The sequence below is a fragment of the Ailuropoda melanoleuca genome, chromosome 4 (assembly GCF_002007445.2).
Source record: "Ailuropoda melanoleuca isolate Jingjing chromosome 4, ASM200744v2, whole genome shotgun sequence".
Classification (NCBI taxonomy): Eukaryota; Metazoa; Chordata; class Mammalia; order Carnivora; family Ursidae; genus Ailuropoda; species Ailuropoda melanoleuca.
Window position 1 is genome coordinate 122,870,478 of NC_048221.1, and position 24,842 is coordinate 122,895,319.

Genomic DNA, 24,842 nt, shown 5'->3' on the forward strand with positions numbered 1-24,842 from the left:
AGTTTTATGGTATATGAATTATATCAATTTAGAAAACAAAGGTCAAACAACGATAACAAAAAGATCCATTTAGGCACGTCACGACGAGCGGATACTCTTGTGATAAAGAACCTTCCAGTTCATTGCTCCACTGAGTCTACTGAATGGGCCCTCAGCATCCCCCCAGCGGAGCGAAGGTGACACAGGAAACAAGGGTGGTTATTTTCTGGGCATAGAATCTCCCTCAGCCTTTTTATGCTGTCTTTGTCCTCTCGTCCTGCACTGTCATTATGAAAACCCTTGCCTGTTCTGCACACTGCTGTTCAGCCTCTTCATAAGTCTAACAGAGGAGATAATTCACATGGTGAGGCAAGGAGCTCCCAGGGAGGCATTTTCTCCTGAACAAATGGGCGCCTTCACTCTTCTGTCAGGAGGACATTACTCACTCTCAGGCGGTTTATGACCTCACTTTTCTCCTCCTCCTAATCCCTCACGATGCACACCTTTAAAAAAAAAAAAATCACGTCGTGCCACCTAAATGTACATCATTTTCGTCAGTCACACCTCAACAGAGCTGGCCAAACTGAGACAGAGAAATCGGGGATGGCATGGCCGGTGGAAACCCCTTCACTTGGTTCATCTTGTCCACCCAAGACAGGCAGCCTGCTCTAGAAGGAGCCATTTCCCGTTCGATGTCGGTGCTCCTGCTGACTGCTTTATTCACCTCACCTCTGTGTCAGTCGTTGGCTGTATCACGTCTATTTTTACCTCTGTTTTTCCTGTTGTACTACAGTGAGATGGTGACGGGAGTGCAGATGTCCTCCGCTCAGTTTGGGAGACATGACCGATGTGTCTCTTTTCCCATCTCGCTCTCTCTTATCTGAATCTCAGCCTCAAAATGCCACGGCCTTCCTGTCCTCTATGCTCTCTTCCACCCTGAACGTTAGGGGGCTAGGCCTTCTTGTGCTGACTGCACTAAATAATCACTCCCTAGTCAAGAGTCACACACAGTTAAGCATGGTACTATTTTAGGTTATTGTGCTAGTGTGATAAAACGTTAGTTATCCTTGGCCTACAAATTGATTTAGAAATTGCTTTTCTACATATAAACGGTTAAGTCCTAGAATCTACATTCAGACTCTTATTTTTTAAGAACTCAGCCTATAGGCTAAATCCGTCTTCCCAAGAATCACTCACCTTATAATAAATCATCAAAATGCAGGGTATATAAGTAAGCTGACAGTAATCCAAAGACAGGGGCATGGGGATTCTCCTACCTCTAATTTATTCCTTTTTCCTGCCCTTTATATTTGAGTCCTATAGTATTCACAGTTGCTGGGTGAGGCACGAGGCAGTATTGGATGCGCCCAACAGATAACTCAGGGCTGGGAGAGTCAGCTCTGAACTAGAAATTGCACCGGCCGGAAGTGGGGGTGGTTTCTTTTCAAGTTTGCACGGAAGCACTCATGAAGGTGCAGTGATTGCTGCGACTGATGGGTCACCCCCAGTTTTCCAAGGTAATTTCTCTGTAGCGTATTCCCCACATCCCAGGATCCGGCCTTCAGCCATCCAGGCTGTTCTTAAGGATTGGCTCCCATTAATCTACCTCTGAGGCACCATTCAGAATGACAGTTCAGCCTTTGAAAACCCAGATTTGAAGGGCCATTGTCCCATCTTCATATGACTTTTCCCCCCAGCCTACATCCTCTTCCCATTCCCACCCCCTAGCCAGTGGAAGACCAAGCTAATATTACCAGATGTCATTAGAACCAATGAATTTAGAGCTCTTAAGAGCTGTTCCTCAACTCAGGCAAACCGAGGTGTTTCCTACTTAGCCATAGTCTTGCTGAGAGGACTGAACACTCACCAGTTCTTAACACGGGCACTGCCAGTGTTAGTCTTTGTGACACTCCTTAAAATGTGTTTCCCTAGCAAGGCACTCTTTCTCCTCCCACCTCTTTCTTTCTGAGGAACACATACATTCTTTGCATTTGTTAATAATTAGTAGGGTTTCTGAGGGGTCTTTGTAGCTCCTACTCCATTTTGTCCTTGAAAAGAGCCTTTGCACAGTTCTGTCCAGAAACTTACATTATAGCCAAGATACAGTTTGAGCTCCCCTACTGCTGATTGCCAGGACTTGGAAAAGGGGTTGGGAGAGGAAAACACTGTGGGTAAAGAGCAATAGAATCTTGGTGCTGAAGAGGTAACTATAAAACAAGAAAGCTAACTTTAACTGCCATTATCGATTTATTATCCAAGAAGTCACTGTCATTTCCTCCACATTTTGACCTCAGGAAAATTAAGTATCTACTGATATTGCCACTGCTCAAAGTATCTTGGAAAACTGTCTTTTAGAAGAGCCTTGAGAGCACCTTGACCCTACTTATCAGTCTCCTGGGTTTTTTTCTTTCTATTCGTAAAATTAATACATACTTAGTTCTCAAGAGGAGAAAAAAGCAGACAACATAGAAAAGTATAAAGAAGAAAGTCAAATACCCGTGAGTCTACCACTTAGATGTAACCACGGTTATCCTTTTAAAGATTTTATTTTAAGTAGTCTCTGCCCCCAATGTGGGGCTTGAAACTACAACCTCTGAGATCAAGAGTTGCACACTCCACCGGCCCAGCCAGCCAGGCACCCCGTCCACCATTATCCTCTTAGTATAAATCCTTCCATATTTTTTTCCAGACCTATCCATGCACTTTTGAATATCTGTTAATGGAAAATTTGAATATTTGCCCCAGCAGAGATTAATATGTGTAATTAGGGGAAGCCTCCACAACTCAAACAGATCAACCATTTCTCTAGAACAATGTAAAGGGCAATTCACTGAAAAAGAAATACAGAAAATAAATGTGATAATGTTCAACCTCACAAGAAATCAGGATTATACAAATGAAAATCACAGTGAGATCCCCCCCTTCATGCCCATCAGTTTGGCAAAAAATAAAGACTGATAATGTCAAAGTCCAAATAAATTGAAAGCACAATGTTTTCAGAGGGCAATTTGACAGTTTACCAATTTTTTAAATGTGCTTTCCCTTTGACCCAGTAAACCTTCTATGAATCTATCCTGCAGAAATGTTCATATATACAAATATTTCTACAAGAATATTTATTCCAGCTTTGTTTATAATAAAAATTGATCGGACATAGCTACATAATCATCAAGGAGAAAATCAAATTATAATAGTAATGGTGCAATTTACTTAAAAATAACTCTAGCTATCTGTAAATAAAAGCATATTTTTAAAATCGGGGGGGGGAACCCCACCAAACTACTAAAATCATTGCCTATGGGAAGGGGACAGGAGGCAGGTGTCATAAAGGAGGACTTCTACATTCTACTCCATATTCTTCTGAATTGTTTTAGTATTTCCATGACCTTTTATTTGTCATGCATTACTTCAAAATTGGGAGGATATATGATTTGGGGACATAGCAAAAAACTGTTTGGAGCTATATCTAGCAAATAGGAGAGGGGATATCATTTCTCAAAGAGTATGCTGAGCAGTTTCCTCACAAAGGAGCCTGTAATTGGCCAGATTCACTCTTGGTCTCAAGTATTCCAAAATATCTATATAAGTAGGCTGAGTAGCCCTTTGTCTTAAGATGACTTCTAAATGGATAGATACCTGATGCCAAAAAAATAGCTCTTCATTGCCTTCAGATCCAGGCACTGGAGCCTCTTTTTAAGTCTAGATATTTCACTACACACTTTTTTTTTTTAAGATTTTATTTATTAATTTGACAGAGATAGAGACAGCCAGCGAGAGAGGGAACACAAGCAGGGGGAGTGGGAGAGGAAGAAGCAGGCTCATAGCAGAAGAGCCTGATGTGGGGCTCGATCCCATAACGCCGGGATCACGCCCTGAGCCGAAGGCAGACATTTAACCACTGTGCCACCCAGGCACCCCTTCACTACACGCTTTTGACAGGTTTTTTTTCCCTTAATCTTTCCAAAGAAACAATTTTCCTCAAAAATATGTTATTCTATACAGTTTTCCTTGGAAATAACAGAATAAATGTCAGAGCTGCACTGTTTCTGTTCCTCACTCAAACGCATGGCAGATCTTCAGAGAAGCTTTACCCATGGTCACATTTTCTTTCTGAATGGGTCTGCCTACACGTCTTAAACTCTTCAACCCTCATTCCCACAATTAATATTACATTGAATTTGGCTTTGCCACATTTCTCGGTCTCTGTTAGTTGATGATCTGAAGGAACTGTCAAAAGGGCCAGACCATAGGCGATACCTCATGTTTAAGTACTTAACAGTTCACATACTTCATCGTCCATGTACCTCCCATTTGAAACAGACCTGAATGGAATGGCTCATGAGGGATGGAAGAACATACGTAACACAATCCTTTGGACTGAAATGTGTCCTCTTCAAAATTCGTATCTTGAAGTAAGAAGGTAATTAAGGTTCAGTGAGGTCATAAGGATGGAGCCATAGAACTAATGTTCTTACAGGAAGAGACACCAGAGAGCTCACTCTCTGTGTAGGCTCAAAGAGATCAGAGCACACAGCAAGATGGCGGCCCCCTGCAAGCCAGGAGAAGAGGCCTTAGAATGAAGCCCACCTTGTGAGCACCCTGATCTTGGACTTCCAGCCTCCAGAACTGTGAGAAATAAATTTCTGTTGTTTAAGCCACCCAGCCGGTGATTTTTTATATGGCAGCGCAAGCAGACTAACACACACTTAAGAAAGCAAATGAGCATACTTCAGAAGTGACCTAAAGCAAATACTGAAAAGTCTGCTGTTTTGTGAGGAGAAAATAATCTGAAGCGAACTAACAGGATCAGCCTAAATCACCTTTTTGGTGAACTATCTTAAGAGTATTGCTTATGGTTTAACTGCAATCCTCGGTCCCAGTAGGTAAGGCCGGATGATGTCCTACGCTCAAACCCCGATTTAGCCATTAACCTGCAGGCTTCTTTGGACAAAGGACTCATTACATTTGGGCTTGGGTTGTGCTCCAAACATGACGAGTCTGGAGTGGGTGATCTCTGAGGCATCTTCGACCTCCATGATTCTTACAGATTCTTGGGAACATGGGGCTAATGCCCAAAAGCCAGGCATTAGGCTGTGCTAGGCTTTGTGCTGGACTCCATATGCTCCGAACAACCCTGCCAGACGGGGTTAATACCCTTTTTAGAAAGGAGGAAAGTAATGCTCCTAAAGGCAAACAGTCTGCCCAGTCAGACAGCTGGCAAGTTGGCAGAGCCAGGAATTGATTCCAGGTCGGTCTGTCCAACTCCCAAGTCCAGGTACTGTCTACCACACCCCTCTGTCTCTTGATGTTGTAGCAGTCCGCCCAGCCTTCAGTCCCTCCCATATGGCATTTCAGCACTGACTTTCCTTGTCACTTGTCATGATACAGGCTTCTGTAATCACTCCATTTCTCTAGATTTTCAGAAGCTTCCAGATCTTGCAAAGGCACTGCCTGCTTTGTGCCATAGATTGCAGCCTCACTTAAAGGCAGGAACCCATATAAGAACAGTGCCTGGCATGTGTAAGCACCCAGTACCTCTTAGTGCTCATTAGGTCCCTGTGTGTCTTTTACGGTACCTGGATCCTGTCGGAGTACCCGGAAGCATGTACCAGGAGCTTGCATCACTCTCCAGTACACGGAGTGGGCATGACCTTAGCTCTGTACATTACTGGAAAGAAACCCAGGTCCCACTGCCGTTCGATTCCAGCATCTTCCTGTACAGGACAAGGAGGTGGACTGCGCAGATAGTAGTGGCAGGATCGTTCCAGTCCAGATATCAAAGTTATGGGCACAGACCACTTCCATTCATTCTGTCATGGAATGACCAAACCTAAAGGAGAGGCGGACCACTCCTAGAGAATATGACCAGATCATCTTTCCATGAAACTTCTTTAAATAGGGGCCTGGACTGCTAACTGGAGCGGCCAAGGAAAATATATTTCCTCTTTTTTAACATTCCCAAACTAGCTCTCCAGTTTAAGGAAAGACAAAAACACTCCCCCTTCCCTGCCTAGTAAACTCCTATCCATCCTCAAGTCCATCTCAGAGAGTTCCTTTTTGGGCAATCCCACTGCTTACTCTATGCTTGGCATATATAATAACAGACCCCCCTGAAATCACGAAAGAGTTCTAGTTCCTTCTGGAAAGTGACTAGTGTATGTATTAGGGTCACTTAGGCTCACTGAGTCCCCGTGTTCTCAGGGCACTGAAAGATCTATAGGATTCCTTATATTCCTTAAATTCTACCTCGAATATGCCAAGGGAAAGAATAAATCTCAGATACAAATGCGCTTTTTTTAATGTTATGAAAACAAAACACCCAGTTTCCCATTTTAAAACATATCCTTAGATTATTTTACCTGCATGATAGAAAGGCCAGGCCAAAATTAAGTTACAGAGGGTAAATGGCATCTCTGAAATCGGCATCACAGAATAAAGATAACCCAGCTGAGGCTCTGAAATATCCATCTTTACCTTAGGAATGATATCAATAAATGGACAGGCTATCTGAGCAAACTCTGCCAACTCTGACTGCCAGAAAAGATGAAGACAACAAAAAGAAGTCCATTGAATATGAAGAAAGGACAGAGGACAAGGTGATTGCTGAAGAGACTGATGGACAAGGCACAAGACATCTGTCATGCCCGGGGGTCCGTGTTAGCTTTATTACATTACTTCCATATCAGCAGATCACCTCATTTGCTGGCTAATCAGGCAGAATTAAATATTTTACATTATCTTTCTTAATCCTGCATGTGATCAGTTGAAAACCCAGGGCTCTAAAAATCTAATTGTAACTGCTTACCAGAAATGTCATCTTCACTTTGAGGAACTGGACCAGAGCCACATACACGGCTGTGTTTTCCGTTTTCCTAAAGTACATGTACAGCCAGACCTGGACACACACGTACATGTGCCTGGTGCTGAACGTCTCCAGGGCTCGTGACCCGGAAGCTTGGATCCCTGACCCTGTTTCAGAACTCAAATCCAGCCAGAGATTAAAAAGAGCCATGGTAGTGGAGAAGAGGGGCATGGAGGTGGTAGTAGGATGTAGAGAAGAAAAAGAAACAACTGTCAAAACCTCAGCAAAAGTCAAGAGAGCAAAATCTAAATCTAGATTTAGAGTGTGCTGTGGGCCTCGATGCCACCTAATTGAAAGGACAGGAAATAGTCCCTGTCCCAGTAAGAGGCGATGGTTTGAGGTTCTAGGAGCTTGCTTATCCTTTCCCAGTGAAGACTTGGAGCTTCCCAGTGAAGACTTGGAGCTCCCCACCGCTACCGTCCACCTCTCCCGGCTCCCAGAGAACAGTGTGATCACATGGCAGTGACGGCAGTCTGCTCCTGGCCCGCTTCCCAGGATGCTACCCTCGTGTTCTCTGTGGTTTCCAGTGTGTGAAGATGTTTCTTGGGCAGACCCGAAATTAAGAGGTGAAAAACCTTCTGGAGCCAAATTGTAGAGTCCAGTGAACTGGAGCCCAGCCCACTGCCCTCCGTGCCTGTTGTTGCTGACAGAGGTGAACAAGGCAACGAAAAAAGAGGTGTGTGGTTCACAGCTTGCCGAACTTCTGTCTGCCTTGGTGTGTTGTAGGTTAGTGGTGTGAATACTCTGTGTACGTCTGCACTGTGGGAATAAACTGTTGGTGGCATAAGTGTCATGTGTGCATGTGTGTGTGAGTAAAACGTACTGCAGTGGGACAGGGTGTAAAGGGGCGGCTGGTCACTCACACTTTCCTCTTCCTCCTTCCATTCCTTTAAACACAATTGGAGGGCTCTGACTGTGGTACAACCCTGAAAAAGTGATGTGACTTGGGGGTTGAGGGGGTCCAGAGGTTAGGTGAATTACAACTTCCCTGAAAGGGTCTCAAAAAAGTTTTATATCCTTTTCCTTCCTTTGGTCAAAACAAATGAAAACTAGGAAAAGAAAGATCATGGTTACATTTGCTAAGTGACTTCCCGTGACTGCCCTGTTCTCAGTTAAGAAAACCATCTTCCAGGGCACCTGGGTGGCTCAGTCGGTTAAGTGTCTGCCTTTGACTCAGGTCATGATCCCAGAGTCCTGGGATCGAGCCCCATGTCGGGTTCCCTGCTCACCAGGGAGCCTGCTTCAGGATTCTCCCTCTCCCTCTGTCCCTCCCCACCCCCACTCGTGCTCACGTGCTCTCGCTTTCTCTCAAATAAATAAATAAAATCTTTCAAAAAAGTTAAAAAAGGAAAAGAAAACCGTCTTCCTCTACGTAGTCTGCTCTTCTAGTTTTCGCATGTGGGAATCTAATTGTGTAGATTCAGTTGTACAGGAAATATAATTTGCATCAAATACTTATATTGACTACTTCCCTCAGCCAATCAGATTGCCTGCCGTTCTCCCTTCCTTCCTTCTTTATAAATTGTGAAATAGTTCAATGACACTGAAAAGTGTAGAGAACAAGATCATGACCACCCATGGACCCACCGCCCAGCTCTGTTATTTCTTCATGTTTTGCTATTTTTGCTTCGGGTAGTTTTTAAGAAATAAAATGTCACACAAACACAATGTGACCTCTTGGCTTAGGATGCTTAGTGCTGTGAAGTTGCAGCCTATGTCAGAAGCTAGCTTTTAGAAACACATTTGAACAGAAGAACAGTCGGATTTTGTAAGAATTTCCCTTGATCTTTGCCATTCTGCAGTTTTACTACAATGAGCCCACATCTGAATTTATTTTCATGTATACTGCTCATGACGCTGTTCTTCCTGAATCTCAGTATTTGTGTTTCTCCTCGATTCTGAACAATTCTTACACATTCTATCTGTTATTATTGCCTCCCTACTTCCTCAGTCGTCTCCTTCTGGAACCCTTAGAAGGTATACATTAGACTTTTTCTTTTCTCTTCTTCATGTCTTTTAAAACTGCTAGACAGAGGAGTGCCTGGGTGCCTCAGTTCGTTGAGCATCCAACTCGGTTTTGGTTCAGGTCATGATGTCAAGGTCATGAGACTGAGCCCTGGGTCGGGGTTCGTGCTCAGTGGGGTGTCTGCTTAAGATTCTCTCTCCCCCTCCCTCTGCCTCTCTCCCACCTCTCACGTGCTCTCTCCCTTTCTCTCTTCTGTCTCTCTATCTGTCTCACTCTCTCAAATACATAAAATCTTTTTAAAAAATTTTAAAAACCACTAGAGAGAGAAGCCTGGGGTGCTGAGGCTGCATGTCACCTTATTCTTGTTCCAGGGTCGATGAAACAGAAGTGACCTCGAGAACTGAAAACACCATCCTTTAAACACAGAAAGTCACAGTCCTTTAAGAAACAGGAAAGACCCTTGTGGGAAGTCATGACAAAATGGGGTGAGGAGCACCCCACTGTGCACACATTTACTCAGCACACTGTATTTTAATTTCCTGCATTGCAAACAGCAGGTGTGCACCGGTATAATAGGGCCACTGGTGTAATAAGACAGTCCCTGGCCCCGAAGAGCTTGAGTCTGGAAGAGTCTGTAACCCACAGCTGAATGAGAAGTGCCGTGGTGGGGATACACCTGAAGTGCTATGGGGATGCGGTTGGGGAGCCCACCTGGCCTGAGGAGCCCGCTTCCCTGCTTTGAGAGGGCAAGGGAAAGTAAGCTAAAGGATGAGTCATCTTGGGGAAGGGTAACCCAGGCAGAGGCAGCAGCTCATGAAAGGTCCAGAGCCAAGAGAATATGTCAGTGTTGGTGCCTTTTCAAGCAGTTGTGTGTGGAAAGAGCTTGCAGTACAAGGAAGGATGGAAAAGGATGAGGTATAGCTCTAACAGGGACGGGTTGTGAGGGGCTTTGTGTGCCAGAACCAGAAATTTGCACATTCTCCGGAGGGCAACGGGGAGCCACTGAAGAGTTTAAGCAGGGATAGATTTTATCAGGTTTGTACTCTATTAATAAAGAGTAACATGGCTGAGTATAAAGAATAAGTTGGAGGGGCATCTGGGTGACTCAGTCAGTTAATCCAACTCGTGATCTCAGCTCAGGTCTTGATCTCAGGGTTGTGAGTTCAAGTCCCGCATTCACATCACACACTGGGCTCCAATTTATTCTTTTTTTTTAAGTAATTGGAGATTACAATACTGGAGGCAGGGAGAACAACCCAGACTATTGCATTGATCTGTCTAGTAACAGATTATGGCAGCCTGGACTAGGGTGGTGACAATTGGGATGTTGAGAAGTGAGTTTGAGGGGGCGCCTGGGTGGCTCAGTCAGTAAGCGTCTGCCTTCAGCTCAGGGCGTGATCCCAGAGTCCTGGAATCAAGCCCCGCATCAGGCTCCTCTGCTGGGAGCCTGCTTCTTCCTCTCCCACTCCCCCTGCCTGTGTTCCCTCTCTCACTGGCTGTCTCTCTCTGTCAAATCAATAAATAAAATCTTTTTTTAAAAAAGTGAGTTTGAGAAGTCTTAAGAATTCAGAGAACATAACAGTAGGTCATTTCCTTTAAAATAAAAGGGTAGGGGACCAAGTAAGGTGCTTGTTTCATGGTCAAAACCAATAGATCCTTCTACCAGTGTCAGTGGTTGTCAGCACGTTTTGAGCCTTGACTCACCTAAGGACCAAGACCTACTCCCAACAGAAACAAGTCCAAATCATTGGTGATTCTCTGCAGATGGCCCCGGAAGATGGTGGTGCAGTTTACAGAAAATAAAATGAAATGCCCAGGTGATGCCTGCATGCCCTTCCATTGGGCATGTCTGGCTGCCTGCCACCCCCATTTTGGTGAATCACTGATCTGTGCAACAGAGAAGCATTTGGAGCAGAAATTTATCCTTCACTTAAAGTAAACAGCATGTGAAGGGAACTCTTTTGCAACACGGTGCTGGTTGAGATTATCTCCCCTACCACCTGTGCCTGAGACACTAGCTTTCTCCAGATACAAACACAACCTTCACGTAACTACACGTTCTCCCCCTGATGAAGAACAGATCAGCCAGTATGTGACGAATTGGGGTTGTGTAGACGAAACACCAGCTATTCCAGCCAAGGCACCCGCAGTTTGTTGTGAATCATCCACACCAACTTTCAGCAGTGAGATTCTCGGAACAATTGTTCACTTCCATCCTTCGTTTCCACCACGTACAATTAGCCCAGGACCCGAGAGTGAACGAGCAACTGTAAGGAACCAGAAACATTATAAATAACCCAGAGAACCCTTTTATAACAGCAACTGCCTACTGATTTTGTGGCCTAACAGCTCAAGCAAAAAAGGATATAAATACGATATTGTGCAATGACTAATTACTCAAAATTTTGTGCATCAGCAGAAGTGGAACCTGTGGTTGGTGCTAATATTATCAGATGTCTTTACTGTTTAATAATCTGGTAGCTCTGTATTATGTAGCACGCAGTTTTCGCAGAGAACAATGATTTTATTTCAAGTACCTCTCACTGACATAAAAAAGCAGCTGTTGGAAGATGAACATTTGGCAGAAAATGTTTTAGCAGAATCTTTTGTGAGATACTAAATCATATTGGATTAACTGTTTTCTGTCTAGAATAGTGGAGTCCCAAAGAAAAAAAGATGGCTGACCACGGAAGGCAAGGGACGTCTTTAGAACCCAGTGAATCACTCACAGACATTTTAGTTGTAAGTGCCATTTACTCACCAATATATCAAGTTATTTATATACAAAGCTTCCATTAATGTTGCCTGAAGAATGGGTCTTTTTTTATTCCAGTTTAGCTCACACTCAGGATTCTACTTCTCTCAGTAATTCCATTCCAATAATGGGATTCTTTAAATTATAGAATAAATTAATCCACCACAGACATTTTTGGCCAGAATGGGGTTTTTAAACTAGTTTCAAGTCTCCACAGGCCATTGTCTGTGGCCAGCCAGACCGAAGAGCAGCGAGGGCTGTGACTCAGAGCAGCACCTGCTGAGCCCATGGCGGCCTGCCCCTAAACCTGAGGCGTTCCCTGGCCTCATGGCCCACCACTCCCAGGTTGACAACAGACCCTCACATGTTCTTCAGGCTGGTCAAGCACTGGTCGCTGTTCTAGCAAGGAAGTGACGTCATGCCACGGCTGCTGGGCACAGCCAATTTTAGCAAAACAATATTATGATCGAGCTGCTTTCATGTGGCCATACTGATTCAAGAACCTTTTCACAGTAAACATGATAACTAAAACATAAAATTCTCCTCTTTCCTGGGGCGCCTGGGTGGCACAGCGGTTGAGCGTCTGCCTTCGGCTCAGGGCGTGATCCTGGCGTTGTGGGATCGAGCCCCACATCAGGCTCCTCTGCTATGAGCCTGCTTCTTCCTCTCCCACTTCCCCTGCTTGTGTTCCTTCTCTCGCTGGCTGTCTCTATCTCTGTTGAATAAATAAATAAAACCTTTAAAAAAAAAAAAAAAAAAATTCTCCTCTTTCCTAAACTATCAAGCAATGTACAAAGCAAAGACTTTTACCTTATCCCCAATTCCCACTCCTGGGGTGGAGTGTGTGATCGGTAAAGATTAAAAATGACTTCATCAAGATAAAAAGCTTCTGCACAGCCAAGGAAACAGTCAAAAAAACTAAGAGGCAGCCCACAGAATGGGAGAATATATTTGCAAATGACACTACAGATAAAAGACTGGTATCCAAGATCTACAAAGAACTTCTCAAACTCAATACACAAGAAACAAACAAATCATAAAACGGGCAGAAGATATGAACAGACACTTCTCCAATGAAGACAAACAAATGGCTAACAGACACATGAAAAAATGTTCAAAATCATTAGCCATCAGGGAAATTCAAATCAAAACCACACTGAGATACCACCTTACGCCAGTCAGAATGGCGAAAATTGACAAGGCAAAAAACAACAATTGCTGGAGAGGATGTGGAGAAAGGGGATCCCTCCTACATTGTTGGTGGGAATGCAAGTTGGTACAGCCACTCTGGAAAACAGTGTGGAGGTCCCTTAAAAAGTTAAAAATTGAGCTACCCTATGACCCAGCCATCGCACTACTGGGTGTTTACCCCGAAGATACAGACGTAGTGAAGAGAAGGGCCATATGCACCCCAATGTTCATAGCAGCATTGTCCACAATAGCTAAATCGTGGAAGGAGCCAAGATGCCCTTCAACAGATGACTGGATTAAGAAGATGTGGTCCATATATACAATGGAATATTACTCAGCCATCAAAAAGAACGATTTCTTGGGGCGCCTGGGTAGCGCAGTCCTTAAGCGTCTGCCTTCCGCTCAGGGCGTGATCCCAGCATTCCGGGATCGAGCCCCACATCAGGCTCCTCTGCTATGAGCCTGCTTCTTCCTCTCCCACTCCCCCTGCTTGTGTTCCCTCTCTCGCTGGCTGTCTCTGTCACATAAATAAATAAAATCTTAAAAAAAAAATTTTTTTAAAAGAACGATTTCTCAACATTTACTGCAACATGGACAGCACTGGAGGAGATAATGCTAAGTGAAATAAGTCAAGCAGAGAAAGACAATTATCATATGGTTTCTCTCATCTATGGAACATAAGAACTAGGAAGATCGGTAGGAGAAGAAAGGGGGGTAATCAGAAGGGGGAATGAAGCCTGAGAGACTATGGACTCTGAGAAACCAACTGAGGGCTTCAGAGGGGAGGGGGTGGGAATGGGACAGGCTGGTGATGGGTAGTAAGGAGGGCACGTATTGCATGGTGCACTGGGTGTTACATGCAACTAATGAATCATGGACGTACTGTATGGTGACTAACATAATAAAAAAATATGATTATAAAAAAAATTAAAATGGGGGGTTTTCTGAGATGGCTGAGGATTGCTTTTAGGGCAGAGCCCAGGATTGGGCCAAGAGTGGCATGAGATGCAGAAAAGGATGTGGGGACAGGGATGTCTGTTCTGTATGTTATTTGGTAATATGAGACAGCATGTCTGCATTTTCATATGGTCATTTTGACGCAAGTGCTAACTCCAAATAGCTTCATCAGAATGCCCCATTTCGGGGCACCTGGGTGGCTCAGCTGGTTAAGCCTCTAACTCTTGGTTTTGGCTCAGGTCATGATCTCAGGGTTGTGGGATCGAGCCCCACATCAGGCTCTGTGCTCAGCGTGGAGTCTGCCTGAGATTCCTTCCCCCTCCTTTCCCTCCCCCTCTGCTCCTCCCCTGCCCCCACTCATTTGCAAGCTCTCTCTCTCTCTCAAATAAATAAATAATCTTTTTTTTTTAATGCCCCATTTCATTACTGGCATGACTGGCCAGCCCAGAAACCTCAAAAACCAGAAACTGGGAGTGGACACTGAATCAGGCCCCATATGGAGCCAGCAAATGACCTCTGTCAATATGGGCCACTGGTTGACTTGGACCAGGAGCCATATATCACCAGAAATGGAGCCAAATCAGTCCATGGTGCTGACCTCTGACGGTGAACACCACAACCAATGTACCTTGGAGATCAAAGAGAATTGATGCAATTATTATAATCATCTGTACTCTTACAAATGGTTACCAAATACTTGTAGGGTACCAGTAAATGAAGAATCTGGAAGTTGTGGGATGAAGGCTGACAGAGTTTTTCTTATTCTCTAGTACTTGAATTTTAATCAATATGTTGAAAAGTGAAAGACCGGTGTCATTTTTTAATACCATTTATAGTCTTTTGGGGCAGTGAGATGCTTGGACGTATATCAGCCCCACATTACTTTGGTTTTGCACTCAACCCCCGATTGATCCCTCTCTGTTTTCATTCATCTAAAATAAAGACGGCTTTAGCCCCCAAACCTCATTCCAGATGGAAATGCATAATTCAAGAGAAATACTGATGTCAAAGAAGAGAAGGCACACCAATTTGTGTCAGCAGTTGCTGTAAATTAAAGAGGAGTACAAGGAGAGTTTAATGTAATGTAGAATTGAAAATAAAATTAGAACGAATATTTAGGCAGTCCTCCGCCTCTTTTTTTCCCTTCTGTGACATGAAGGATTGACTCCCAGCCTAAGTACCTAAGACAGTTCATTTTTCTTGCCTGCTGGAATTTTCTTTCCCCATAAAATGTTGTATGGTTGTCTTTGGCATCCAAAATTAGATCTTTTCACCTTTTCTATTCTAATCTCAACAGAACAGTCAGGGTAGGAAGAGTACACAATTCCCCCCATCTTCCATACCCGTCATGCTTACAGCCCAGAAAAGACCCCTGCTACACCAGTCTGACTAGTCAACTACTGGAAATGGCGATTAGTTCTTCCCTGATACTGATTCTCCCTAATGTGGGCGTCCCCTCCATGGTTTCTTTTCTTTTCCTAAAGCTGGGAAATGAAAGAGTCGATAACACACATCTCACACGTGAACTACTGCGCCAAAGAAAGATTCTTCAGCACACATCTGAGAGAGGGAAATCCCCTCTAAAGTAGTGGTACTGGGGGGATTCACATTTAGTTCAACCAAACTGCCGTTGTTTAGAAACTTTTTGGAGTTCTTTCTTCGAATTTCCCTCAGGACTGGTGGTGGTCTTTATAGTTGCCTACTGTCTAAGCCAATAGTGAATTCCCTAGCTTGGTCTCCCACTGTCATCACTAGACTTGGTTTTCAATGATTCCCTCTTTCCAGAAACAAATTCCTTAGAATAGTGGTTCTCAAAATGCAGCGCTGGACCAGCTACGTCAGCATCATCTGGGAACATCATCTGGGCCCCACCTCAGAGTTAATGGATCAGAAACTTGGGGGTGAGCCCAGCAGTCCACATTGTAACAAGCCCTCCAGGTAATTCTGATGCTCGCTCTAGTTTGAGAAACGCGGACTTGGAAGGTGAGATATTGCCTCCATTGAGGATATTCAAAGATGTGCTACAGATTTGGAAAGTATTCCAAAGAAAGAGTTTCTAAATCTTTTGGAGAGAAGTTGGAGTCCACGTGTGGCCTCTCCAGAGGACCGCTTCCACAGAGACCTCCCTCCACTGAGGCATCCACTTCCGCCACCTTGCCGTTTGACCTTGAGCAAGTTCTCACACTTGGTTTCTCATCTGGAAAATGAAAGACCCATCCTGCCTATGTCACAGGATTGTTATGAGACTCAAAGTGAATCACATCAGGAAACATGCTCTATAAAGCATGTCGGTATGCTATCGGTCCTGCGAGAAAGTGAAAGTCATTGGTACTCCGAGGACAGGATTCTGGTAATCTGAGCATTACATCAGGGCAAAGACTTGGAAGAAGTTATAATTTCCTTGGCCAGATCCACGTTTTTGTCTGTATAATGCCTGCTTCATCGTCTTAGTGGACGTGCCTCGGAGTCTACCATTTCAGCCCACCCGTTTACCTGGTGCTAAGAGAGGGACACCATTGCCTGATAAATGGCTACAAGGTCTAGATAAATATATCCATTTTCAGACGTGCTGTTTTCTATGAAAAGCTCTGTGGTGATTGTAAGGACAGACTGCGTGTGTACGCGCCGAAGCTCTCACGAGCAGAGCTCGTCATGTGCTAACAGCGGAAGGGTCTGTACTGAAACCACCCATTTCAGCACTATGCAAGGGAGTCATGACCTTCAAGAGGGACGCTGAGTGTCCACTGCCACACAGTAATAATTGCAGAGGGGACCAAAAAGAAAATCACTCAAGCGAACCAAATCTATAGAAACCGAGAGTTCAAGACCAGACCAGTCAATATGTCTGTGCTGGAGAGAATGTGGGTGGATTTTACCCTAGAGATTAGCCGTCTTGTTTTTTGCTTTTTTGGGTTTTTTAAGATTTTATTTATTTATTTGAGAGAGTGAGAGAGAGAGAGAACACAAGCTGGGGGAGGGACAGAGGGAGAAGCAGACTCGTCGCTGAGCAGGCAGCCTGACATGGGGCTCAATCCCAGGACCCTGAGATCATGACCTGAGCCAAAGGCAGAGCCTCCCAGGTGCCCTTAGAGATTAGCCTTTACAAACACCTTCACCATAGGAATTCTTCAACAGCGAGATCCTGATGCATTTATGATTTCACTTAAAAATGTTACCGACTGTTCAGTGAACATATCTGGGCAGGAAGTTAAACGTGTTGCTTTAGTGCTTATTAGGAATGCAGTTTTCATAACACAGAGTAGTTCCCACTAGACCCACATCAACTTCACTTTTCACACAAAGTGCCAGCTAAAATCAAGAGATAAGGTATGAATCTAATTGGTTAAATGTGATTAAGTTATTGGCTGATTACACAATAATAAGCTATTGGTTAATCATGGAGTTGGAATATGAAAAGATTTTGTTCAAAAATGTGTGCCTACTTAACAAGTCTACAGAGACAGAAAGTAGATTAGTGGTTCCTAGGCATGGGAGGGGGGTGGATCAGGAAGGAAGGAGGTGTGATTGTTAGTTGGGACAAGGTTTCTTTTAGGGGGAACAAATTTCTAACATTAGACTGTGGTGATGGTTGTTCAACCCTGTGAATATATTTAAAAACATTGAATTATATACTTAAAGTGGGCAGATTATATGGTATATTAGTTATATTGCAATAAAGCTGTTTTTTGGGGGGTGGCCTAGTTGGTAGAGCATGTGACTCTTGATCCCAGGGTTGTTGAGTTGGAGCCCCACATTGGGCCTAGAGCTGATATTTAAAGAAATAAAAAAGTGGTGGTTTTTTTTTTTTTAAGATGTATGTATTGAGATAGAGAAGAAGAGAGAGTGCAGGGGAGGGGAAGGGGAAGAGCAGGAGGAGAGGGAGAGAGAGACCCAAGCAGACTCTGCATTGAGCATGGAGCCCCATGTGGCTCAAGACCCTGAGATCATGGCCTGAGCCAAAACCAAGAGTTGGACACTTAACCAACCATGCCACATGGTGTTTGGGTTTTTTTTTACTCAAATAGCTAATAAATTGTGGAGCTGAGAAAACATTGTGCCTATTTAAAAGACAGGAATAAAAATCATCAATACTTTGCTGCATGCAGTTTCATACTTGATTAATATGAAATAATAATCACTTGAAATATATTAAGGCAGGAAATATTTGCTCTTTCTTTTAATCACAGTGTTTAAAAGCTGACTATCTCAGTCTAATAGTTGAAATGTATGTGTAATAAACGAAGGTGGCTAATAGTTGAAGCCACAGTCATGGACGTTTATGACATAATGATTTGTCCATGTTCCCTACAGGTTTATTTAGAATAAAAATCAGTAGCTCTTACACAATAGTGATAAGGAAGCTGGATTCTCACTGTCCATCTTGATGCTTCTAAACCGATCTGGTTAGGGGGGCCACAAGGTTGAGGTTGGGAAGGATGTGATCTCATCCTTATGATGTCAGTATGTGCTGATAAGAGAAAATAGAGATACTCAGATCTGAGCTGTGAAACGGGGCTCTTGAGTAAGCAGCATCCTATCTCATGGTACGTTCGTCAGACTCACTGTTGTCTGCCTAGGAGAGAACCTTTACACTTTCCTACCTTGGGAAGATGGGCCAGGCTCCACTAGTTCTCATCCCCTTGGGAAGTCCTCACTGCAGGGCGTGGGGCCTCACTGGTGGCCATGGAGACCTGACAAGGCAAACAGGAGACGAACTGGCTGGGAGAGGTAGGGATTTCTGGCCCAGCAGAAAGCTACCAACACCTGCCTAGTGTGCCTTGCAATTTGGAGATTGCTGGTTAGGGCTTTTTTTTTGGTTTTTTTTTTTTAAGATTTATTTATTTATTTATTTTAGAGAAAGAGGGCGGGGGGAGGGGCAGAGGGAGAAGGAGAGAGAAACTCAAGCCAGCTCCGCGCTGAGTGTGGAGCGTGACACGGGGCTCGATCTCCTGACCCTGAGATCATGACCTGAGCTGGAATCAAGAGTCAGACGCTTGGGGCGCCTGGGTGGCACAGCGGTTAAGCTTCTGCCTTCGGCTCAGGGCGTGATCCCGGCGTTATAGGATCGAGCCCCACATCAGGCTCTTCCACTATGAGCCTGCTTCTTCCTCTCCCACTCCCCCTGCTTGTGTTCCCTCTCTCGCTGGCTGTCTCTATCTCTGTCAAATAAATAAATAAAATCTTAAAAAAAAAAAAAAAAAAAGAGTCAGACGCTTAACCGATCGCGCCACGCAGGCACCGCGGTTAGGGTTTCTTGTGCCCCAGCAGATCCTAACCGGGCCACTGGCAGGTTCTCGGGTACGCGAGGCCCTACTCCAGGGTTTCTCAACCTGTCTTGCAGTAATCACCACCCACCCCAAGGGAGCCTTTTAAGATTTTTCTTTTCCTATTTGTCATCTTCCCCCATGAAATTTTAGTACCACGACTCTCTCTTTCTAGGTAGATAGATACATTTACCTACTGTGCCTTCGGAGAGCCACAGATCATTGTAATATCTAAAAAAATGTTCCACCACAACCCGCCCCTCAGCACGCAAGCGTGAGTTTCCAGCCCCGGTTGAGAATGCATGCCCTGGATGGAATGAAGGGTCTAGGCAGGGCCTCGCTCTCTCTGCTCACACCCAGAGTGAGTGGTGAGGTCTGTCCCATGGAGAAGACGGGTCAGGTGGCCCAGTGTCCATCCCTAACCAGGACGGGCCCCGACTTCAAATCCCAGCACAGCTACAGGAGTGTCCTCCGAATCACACGTCCCTGCACCATCTGTTCAGCTGCCTGCCGGCCTCCAGGCTCGGCCACCACCTCCTCGCCCGGGAAGCAGCCCTCTGCCCAGCGGCAGCCTCGCTGGGATGGAAAGCGGGGTCCTCGGTCATAAGCGGCCATGCTGGTGGAGGGGCGCAGCTCTCCCTGCCAGCGACTCACCCTCCTCCCGTGCTGTCCTCCAGCCCCTCCCTGCTGTACGCCTCTCCCAGAAGCCTCCCTCACTGCTCTCCCTGTGTCCCTTCACCCTAAATGAAAGCATAACATTCACCAGCTTTCCCCAGTCTGGCACTGACGAGAGGGACCTTTATACTCTTCACTTGACAGTTCTTTAGTGTCCTCTTCACAGCCTCCTAAAGTATCTCCCTGCCCCCACAGAGGAATGGACGTCCCAGGTCCCAATACCTACAGGCGGCCACTACTAGAACTCTCTGGAGCCTGGCCTCCCTCATAATTAAGCGCCACAGGACACTGGCTGTGAGAACATCCTGCAGCATAAAGCCACGCACAGCATACACTCCTTCCCCTGGGACCCTTGGGTCAGGCCCTAGGATCACGACCCTCTTGGTCCCTTAGAACCCTTCTCTGGTCCCTTCTGACCTAGGTCATGGGCTTTCATTTCGAAAAACGTTAACAAACGAAGAGGTCCTCCGAGATGGTGCCGTCTAGTCCGTCCCACTTTTGTGGGGCACCCACGCTGCTCCGGGCACTGTGCTAGGCCTTTCCTATACGTTATCTACTTCAGTATTTACAGCAGTCCTGTGCGGTAGGTGCCCATTTTACAGATAGTCACAGAGGAGGCTGAGTAACTTGCCAGGGTGCTGAAATTGGGACATAAACTCAGGTCCATCTGATTCCAAACCATCTACTCCATTGTCCCAGCTGAGAAAACATGTTCCCAGTTGAGAAAACCGTTTTCCCCAGCTACTTCCAGCAGGGCTCCACTGTAGGTATAAAAATACTGAATTTGCCATTCTTAAAAGATGACACATGGCTAATAAAAAGGCAGGATTTGAAACCATGTTTGCTCGTTCCCTCTGTGCTGCATTCTTGAGGGTCACGACACAAGGGCTCCCACCAGTCCTTGATTAGTCCTTTAAGGATAAAGAACGACATATACATCCCCAGGCCTGCCAGATGGTCATGCCTCAACCTCCTGCAGACAGGAGCGAGGCGGGAGCCCATTCTCAGAACGTGGAAGCAGGAGCACAGCAGGACTGCCCCCAACGCTAGCCCGAGGGTGAGCCATCTCAGGGTTGGTGCACCCCTGCTGGCGTGGGGGTGGAAGGTGGCAGGGATTCTGGCAGGCTGACATGGTTCTCTCTCTCTTTCCTGAACCCCTTGTGATATTCTTTCTTGAGAAGAAATAGTGCATTGATTTGGGATTTAGTCATGTTTCATCCCATCTGCCTTTTTCCTGGCCTCTAAAACCACAAGCCTGGCTGAGGAATTCGGGTCCACAGTGTGGGCTTTGAATAGCTTTGTGTAGGGAGAGGTTTCGAAAAGAAAGGAAAGTGGTATCTACTCGTCAAATGGAATGTGTTAAGCCATCGAGGAAGAATGTGAGGGTTTTAGCTGTTAGGGTCTGTCAGCAGTTCGGGTGATGAGTCATCCAGTGTGGGGACGGATTCCTGCGAAATGAAGCCTCGTGATGACATCATTCTTGCAAGATTGTCTGGGATCTGTTGTAGCCGCCTGACATGTTCTTACCTTGGGGATTTTCATCACATGGGTTTTTTCCCAACCACACTTAATACCCACCATGCCTTCTTAACTCATCCACTTTTCTATCAACTAGAATTTGGCAACCTGGGCCTTTCACAGGTCTGTCTCCTTGTCATCCTTGCTCCAGGGCACTCTTGGGACAGTGTGTGCTCCTCACCTGATCACTCAGCACCCGTCCTCCTGACAGTCCTCAAATCCGTTGGCATGTGTTTCAGCGGTGAGCCTGGCGCCGTGCTAGTCTGAGGGGCTGAAGGCCCAAGAGGAGGGCGGGAGCATGCCGGAGGGTGCCTACCCAGACTCATGGGATCGGGGAAGACCGTGCTTTAAATGTGGTGCCAGTCAGTAAATATGTGATGACTAAGTGAATACCTCAGTGGAGTCTTAGAAGATGAGTAGAAGTTAGTCCAGGGAAGAGTCCAAGCGAGATATTTCCGTGAATGAAGACCCAGGCTTCCATAGATGAACAGGAAGAAGTAAGAGATGAAACCGGACAAGTGTGCTAGGGAGCCTCGTGTCCGATGCTGAAGAGCCAAAATTATATCCTAAGGAAGCTGTGAAACGTTCAAAGGGCTTTAGGAGTGGAGGTGAGGTGGCCAGATTTCCAGCAGTGTGGAGGCTGGGTTGGAAGGGGCCAGACTGGAGGCAGGGAGACCAGTCAGGGAGTTAACGCGGTCCTCTAGAGGTGACGTGAGCATGAAGCAGGGTGACGGGAGGAGGGATGAAGACGAGAGAACAGATCTGAGCAATATTTAGGATTTAAACTTGGCAGCTGGTGACGAATTAGTCCTATGGGAGGGTGTTCTCCAGAAGACCCCCAGACTTTCCGTGTGGGAAAGATAAGGGGCCCCGTGTTCAGGCAGAGGTGCGAGTTCGGTTGGGGCATGCCGAGTTGGAGTTGCCTGCAGGGGACATGAGACTGGTCGAGCAGACTCATGGGTACTTGGATACACGAATCCGAAGACAGAGGAGAGCGTGGGCTGAAGAGACTGACTTAGGACTCACGGTGTTCACAGCAGTTGAAACCATAACTGCACAGCAGTGGAAGCACCTGGAAATTATAGGCAATGAGAAAGACACTGGGCCAAGGACAGAAGCCAAGGGAATGGCAATACTGTTAGTGCAGGAGAAGGAAAAGGGCCCCATGATAGAGACAAAGGAGAGTCAGAGAGACACGGGACCCCGGAGAGTCCCTTGCTGCTCTGTGCTTCTCTCCCTCCTGAACCTTCCCCTGCAGCCCCATGGCTGTGTTATTCCTCATAAGCAAGCTTCTTTACGGCCTTAACTCTGCGTGCAGCCTGCGCAGGAGAAAGCTGCTCCCGTCCCAGAGCCCGTTCGCCGCAGCTGCAGCCGCCCCTCATCCACCCTCCTGTAGAGACTCCTGCAGCTTCAAGGCTCGTTCACTTCCAGCGCTTGACCTCCTTTCCTCACCGTGCTGTGTATCTACCTCACCGTTCTTCTCTCCACCCCACGGCTGCCATCCTGTCAGACGACTGAAGTGCCACGAGGGTGCACCATCGCCAGGTCTCATAGTTCCCAGACGCCCTCACTTCCAGTGACTCTTCACCTCCCCTCCAGCCTGGACTCCCAGGAATGGTTCGTGCCGCATGGCTTCCGTTATATGCGAGTTCACCTTGCATCCCGCTCTCTGGGCACCGCCAGCTCTCTCACCTCTGGTCACACTTACCTCACCGCCCTGAGTTCCCTCTGTTTCCTTCTGACCTGTTGAATCCCTCCTGACCTCCCCTCCTTCCTTAACCGGGTTAGACTATCTGGCTGTTCATCGGAGTGCTGTTTCCTGAAACCTTAGCTTTCTTTGCACTCCCACTCTCCCCCACACCTGACGAGGGCAATGCAAGGTCACCGCCTCTTCTTGGCTCCTGCCCCAAGCCCCCCGAGGAAAATGGGACCCCGTGCAGAGGGACATCATTAGACATTCACCGTCTCCACTCTGTCATCCCTGTCATTCTTCAGTGCTATAGAAAACCCAAGCCTTCCCGTGGGGAAATAGGAAAATTCAAGCCGTGGCCAAAAGCCCAATCTCCATCTCCCAAAATAGCTTCTCCACCTGCTCTGTTGCCGGATTTCCACACAGACGACCTTGGGACAACTCCTGGCTGCCCTTTACCACCTTTACTCTTCCCTCAGGCAAGTGACTTAACTTCCTCAAATCCTAGTTTCCTCAGCTTTAAAATCAGGACCCTCCAGTGTTGCGGCCACCCTCTGGGGCACTTTGTGCAAATGAGAAGAAGGTGCCCCTTTGGCCAGGCACACAGCGTGATGGACTAAGCATGGCCTGCAGACGACAGTCCCCCCCCTCACCTGGGCCCCCTGGCGCACTGCCACCTTGAATGACCATACACCGCGGCCCCAACCACTCCCACCTCTCCACGGGGTCTTGAGAAATCAAGGCCATAATATGCACAGCACCCAGCCAAGAGCCTGACTGCGCAGACCCTCAGACGAAAGGGTTAGCGCAGCCCGCTGGGACCTGGATCCACACGCGGGCTTGCTCCGCTGGGACGGCACTGGCTGCCACCTTCAGGCATATTTACTGCCAGCTCCATGAGGTTCTTCCGTGTGCGCCCATTTCTCGGCAAGAGAGCGGAGCCCTGAGAGACTGGAAGTGAGCTGCTAAGTGAGGGAGCAGACCCGTGGTCCTAGGCAAGGGCTCCAGGCTGGCAAGGGGCAGTGGGCGGGAGTAAGGAGTGGGACTGTCGGACAGAGAGGGCGGTCTGAAGGGGAGGAGGGAAGTGAGTAACACCCTCCCAAGGGCGACAATGCCTCAGGCACTAGGGACAGAGGCTGTCCGCCCCAACCCCACATCCCAACTCTAGGGTGCTGCCCTCAGGAGCTCCCACCTCTCGGATGCTCCCCTGGGGGCCCCCTCACTAGCTGCTCATCAGTGCCATGCTCCCTCCCCCACCCGCCCCGCAGAGTGCCTGGGCCCCTGCACCTGCCCGCCCCCCTGGAGACGTCTTGCTGTCCTTTCACTCCACTGATAGTCCGCCTGCCTCCATGGGTGCCACAGACCAGGACGTCTCCACACCCAGAGGGTGAGGGCCCCGGCCATCCTGTAAGAGCGACTCTTCCTTAAGAGGAAATCACGGTGCAAAGGCAGCGAATAGTAGCCACCTGGGTATTTTTATGGAAGAAAGATGAATTATGCCATCACCCCTCCTGGCACAGAAATAATTTCAGTAAAAGGTTAAAACCATCATGTTGTATCAATGAGAACTGTTCCATTATTCCAAGAATGATTGATTGGAAAGTACTTTACTTACAGGAAAATCAAAGTGATACAATGCAGCTTCCACTTTTAAAGCACTTTCCATTAAAAAAAATCATACCAATGTATAAAAATAGTTATACCGAAGATGTGAATCAACAGCCGAGGAATTTATTGGCACTTGAAAGCCTTGTGATATAAATAGATTCAACAATGAGAATGAATCTCAAGTAACTCCGGGCTGTAGCAACCTAACCTCCATTTTCACTGACACAAAGAAAATCACATGTAGTTCGGAGTCCTCTGGCCACCTTGGAAAAGAACACAATGGAACTAGGTCCAACGGGGCAGGTCAACTCAAAGCACTGGGTGAGGCAGTAGGAGAGACAGAGGGGATGGAGATAGGGCCTCTGCCCTCACAGAGT

The 24,842-nt window shown here is 46.4% G+C and overlaps 1 protein-coding gene and 1 long non-coding RNA gene across 7 annotated transcripts in view; one reads left to right on the plus strand and one right to left on the minus strand.

Annotated features, from left to right (window-relative positions):
* RBKS (ribokinase) overlaps positions 1 to 24,842 on the plus strand; it is an 83,285-nt gene that overhangs the window by 48,790 nt on the left and 9,653 nt on the right. The window contains exon 8 of one of the 6 annotated variants that reach the window (XM_034659719.1): positions 23,163 to 23,894. The exons of 1 other annotated variant lie outside the window; for it this stretch is intronic. In XM_034659719.1, coding sequence (XP_034515610.1) covers positions 23,163 to 23,477 — 315 coding nt within the window. In that variant the 3' untranslated portion in view covers positions 23,478 to 23,894. 4 more of the 6 variants (XM_034659720.1, XM_019808061.2, XM_011234662.3 and 1 more) reach the window with 4 other exon arrangements.
* LOC117802039 lies at positions 10,109 to 21,743 on the minus strand. Its single transcript, XR_004625054.1, has 3 exons — positions 21,349 to 21,743; positions 18,312 to 18,401; positions 10,109 to 11,074 (listed from the first exon to the last, which is right to left on the minus strand). It is a non-coding gene; the product is annotated as an uncharacterized LOC117802039 (long non-coding RNA).